The following is a 4,225-nucleotide window of genomic DNA, read 5'->3' on the forward strand; positions in this document are numbered from 1 at the left end:
TCACAATTGGGAATAAAGCGATGTAACTTATCAATAAAAAGAAACCATGGATCAGTCTCTTCATAGTTAGATGAAAGTTTATTTTTTCAAAAATAACTCAAATAAGTTTATTATTTATGAAAATGATTCGCTTGCAAAATCATGTATGAAATTGACCTGTTTTGAACAGTGAAACTAGGTGCTGCCATTATCAATGGCGGCACTACCCTTCATAATGGGTCAATCATTGGTTGGTTTTAAAAATAATAATAATATTTTTGGGTGTTGCTATTGTCATTGGCGGCCCCAGACTGAAGTGTGATTAAATAAAGCGTTTAAAAACTTGATGAAGCAATTACATTTTTAGATTGGATGAAAAAAGAGGAGTGGCGCCATTATTGCTGCTGACAACCAATTAAATGCTTTTAAACTTTTAGTTTATTTGCATGTTAGGTCTATCCTCTTTAGAAATTAAATTTAAATACCTTTTAAAAATATAAGAATAAAAAATAAACCCTTTTAATTCTTTTTTATTTTTTATTTTTTTAAAACAATAAAAATAAAAAACTATATAAAATTTTTATTTAAATTACCTAATATATTCATCAAGAATTTTCCTCAAGTAAAAAATTCTTATTTAAAACTTTAGAAAATTTGTTGAGGGATATATTTAGGTAATTTAAATAAGAACTTTATATAGTTTTTTAAGTTTATTTTTTAAAAAAACATAAAAAAATGAAAAAAAGGTTTATTTTTGTTATTCTTATATTTTTAATGACTATTTAAATTTAATTTAAAAAAGGGATAGACCTAACATACAAATAGATTAAAAGTTTAAAAATATTTAATTGGGTGTGCCAACAATCATGACGCCATCCCTTTTTTCATCCCACTTAAAAATGTAATTATTTCATTAAGTTCTTAAACGTTTTATATAATCACATTTCAATCCAGTGCTGCCAATAACAATGATAGAACCTCAAAAAATATTATTTTTTAAAATCAACCAATGATTGGCCCACTATGAAGGATGGTGCGTCAATGGCAATGACGACACCAAAATTTACTATTCAAAACAGGTCATTTTCATATATAATTTTGTAAATAATTTTTATAAATAATTAATTTATTTGAGTTATTTTTAAGAAAAAGCCATGAAAGGTTGAATGTCGACTTTGAGAGATGGGGCATCTCCTGCACAACACCCGTTTGTGAAGGCAGAACAAATGGATCGACTCATGCAAACAAGTCAAATTTTGGGCTACAGTAGCTGCTTCTATAGACATCTCGCCTTAATTTCCTTACCCCCCAAAAATATTGTTAAAATATAAATAGTATAGATTAAAATAATTAAAATTAAATTTTATTTTATTAAAATAATTAAATTTCAAGAAAAAAGAAACCGACAAATTGCATTAAAATATAAAAGCATAATGTTAAATTTATATCTTACCCTATTTTTTTTTAAAATTAAATTTAATTCTAAACATTTTTAAAAATAGTTAACTTTAACCATAAATTTTTTAAAAAAAATTAAATTAATATTTTTTTAATAGAAATATTGATTAAAATGTTAAAATTTTAAGTATGGCAGCCTCATGAAAATTTACATGTAATTTATGCTTTTTTTTAAAATTTTTTTATGAAATTTTTGTATTTTTCTAAATTTTGAATTAAATTTTTTTTTTTTTAAAATTTTAAAATATTTGTTAACTTAATATATAAAATAAATAGTGTTATGTTAGAATATATGTAGATTGTTACATAGTTTGTATTTCAATATTGTTAAAAATTAATAATTTAATCAGTATTTTAATTAAAAAAATAATTTAATTTTTTTAAAAAGTTAATAATGAATTTTAGTTAAAAAATAAGAGTTAAATTGTAAAATGTAAATATTGAGGTTAAATTTATGATTATGGTAAATATAAAAGGCACGGTTGCTTATTTTAAAGAAACGATGCAATCTTGCAGGGAAACAGTCCGGACAGATCGAGATTCGAGAGTCCGACAGACATAGTTTAATGATCGAATTGAATCATTATTTTCCGCTAAAAAGGAAAAAAGAATAAAATTTAGAGAGGCAATCAGGAATCGTGAATCGATTTACTACAAAAGCTGACAAAGTAAGATCGCTTATCACTCCTTTTCTTTTTCCTGTATGAACTAAAAATTTCTTTAAAATCTCTCATTTACTCCTGCTTGAAGTAGTTAATTGATCGACTGTGAAAAAACCCCAGTTCTCATATATCTGTTCATTGTTATATATTGAAATGAATATTTGAAATGTATTGTGAATTTCAAATCTGAGTTTGATTCAGTGCGAGATTTGGGTTGGCTTAAAATTGTAAGAAATTATTGATTGATGCTTTTAGCTGAAAGAAGTGATGTTTTTTTATCTAAGTATTGATGGGCTCATGAATTTTAACTGAATTTTAATGTTGGGTTTTGCTCTTTAGATTCAATAAAGCTGAAAGTAGAGAAGTTGAAGTAGTTTTTATAGTTTTAGTATTGATGGGGAAGCCATTGTTTTATGAGATATTGGAAAAACCAGCAACAAGTTGTATAATAGGAATATGTAGTGGAATATGGTTTTACATACAGAAGAAAAACATTGGTTATCAGCATGTCGGTTTAAGTTACGAAACCGCGATAGAAGGGCACCATTGGAGGGTAATTTCTTCAGCTTTTTCACACATAAGTGTTCTTCATCTTGTTTTCAATATGAGTGCCCTTTGGAGTCTTGGTGTTATTGAACAATTAGATCACTTAGGTCTTGGAGTGGCTAATTATCTTCATTACACACTTGTTTTGGTTGTTGTTTCGGGCTTGCTTGTGTTGGGAATGTACCATTTTCTAATTCAGCGGTTTAAGATAGAGTATTTCCGGCGAGTGACTGCTGTCGGTTATTCTTGTGTTGTTTTTGGATGGATGACGATTTTGTCCGTGAAGCAACCTTCATCAAAGTTAAATCTCTTTGGATTCCTTTCACTTCCTATTAGTTTTGCACCCTTTGAGTCGTTGATTTTCACTTCGATCATTGTTCCACAAGCAAGTTTTCTTGGACATTTATCTGGAATTATTGTGGGGTATGCTATAGCTTGGGGTTTGATTCACGGGATGACTAATTATTGGGCAGTTTCCACGCTGGGATGGATTGCAGTTGTTTTCATTTTCAGTTTGAAGCATTCTGGTGCTTATGATTTCAGTTTTCTCGAGATTGAGCCTGTTACAGATCCTTCATTGCCTTCTGTCCCGTTTATCGGAAATGGTAGAACCTTGCAGATGAATACAGTTCCAGTTGAAGACAAGAAAGTAAATTTGATGATGCTATCACAGTCAAATGTGGTAACTACCGGAGGGTAAAATGTGGTGGTGAAGGAGTCGAAATTGTAAAATAGTTACCGTAATGCTGGATCGTGGCTGCTACTTGTGTCCTTGCTATTTAACCATTAGATTTTACAGATTCATTGCTTTCCTCTGCTTTGATAATACAAAGTTACCAGGTTTGCTTGTAAACTTGCAAAGATTTACACAAATTTCTTCACTGACTTGGATTGCAAGTTAGTAATCATCATTGCTTTCATATGCATTCAATGTATAAGCTTTTAAATAATTTTATGTTATTTTTCATTTTATTTGATTTATGTCTTACACTTATGTCTGGCATGGCATGGCATGGTTACGAAGATGCATATACTTATATTCAATATTGACATTGAGTTCAAGTAACAAGGTTCTACCATTCTTTTGGAACTTGGCTAAGAAAATTTATTGATACTGGAAACGCAAATTCATTGAATATATATATTTGGTAATTATCCAGTTTTTTTTATATAACATGTTTGGGGTTGTTCTTGATAATGTCATCTTCAAGATTCAAACTCTTATTCTATTTTTAAGAGTGTAATATGTTTTATTATTTCACCTAACACTAAATATTTATGATTATTTAAGAACTTGAAAAAAAAGATTTATTTCTCTAAATTTTATTTTTATACATTTAGTTATAGCTAGAGTTATGCTAGACGAAAATAGTTGCACCCGTTCCGTACGAGTATGTTAAGCTTTTACTATTTTTATTTACTTCACTAGAAATGTGTGCTAATATTTGTATATTTATTGAAAACGGGAATTAAAAAAAAGTTGAAGTAACATAGGTTACAATAATTCTTAAGTGATATGAGATAATACAATATTTCAAGATCAATGTATAGAATATAAGTATTAGATATCAATATTTCAA

At 28.1% G+C, this 4,225-nt stretch overlaps 1 protein-coding gene across 1 annotated transcript; it reads left to right on the forward strand.

Moving 5' to 3' along the window:
- Window positions 1-1,940: 1,940 nt before the first annotated feature.
- Window positions 1,941-3,617, forward strand: LOC107942365 (RHOMBOID-like protein 13). Its single transcript, XM_016876017.2, has 2 exons — window positions 1,941-2,105; window positions 2,439-3,617. The coding sequence occupies exon 2, from the start codon at window positions 2,494-2,496 to the stop codon at window positions 3,343-3,345; it is 852 nt and encodes a 283-aa protein (XP_016731506.1). The 5' UTR covers window positions 1,941-2,105; window positions 2,439-2,493; the 3' UTR covers window positions 3,346-3,617.
- Window positions 3,618-4,225: the final 608 nt, after the last annotated feature.

The sequence above is a fragment of the Gossypium hirsutum genome, chromosome A02, assembly GCF_007990345.1.
Source record: "Gossypium hirsutum isolate 1008001.06 chromosome A02, Gossypium_hirsutum_v2.1, whole genome shotgun sequence".
In the NCBI taxonomy this organism is placed as follows: Eukaryota; Viridiplantae; Streptophyta; class Magnoliopsida; order Malvales; family Malvaceae; genus Gossypium; species Gossypium hirsutum.

What these genes read in the sequence shown, in the direction of transcription:
- LOC107942365 (XM_016876017.2), top strand. Translation starts at nt 2,494, where the DNA reads ATGGGGAAGCCATTGTTTTATGAGATATTGGAAAAACCAGCAACAAGT.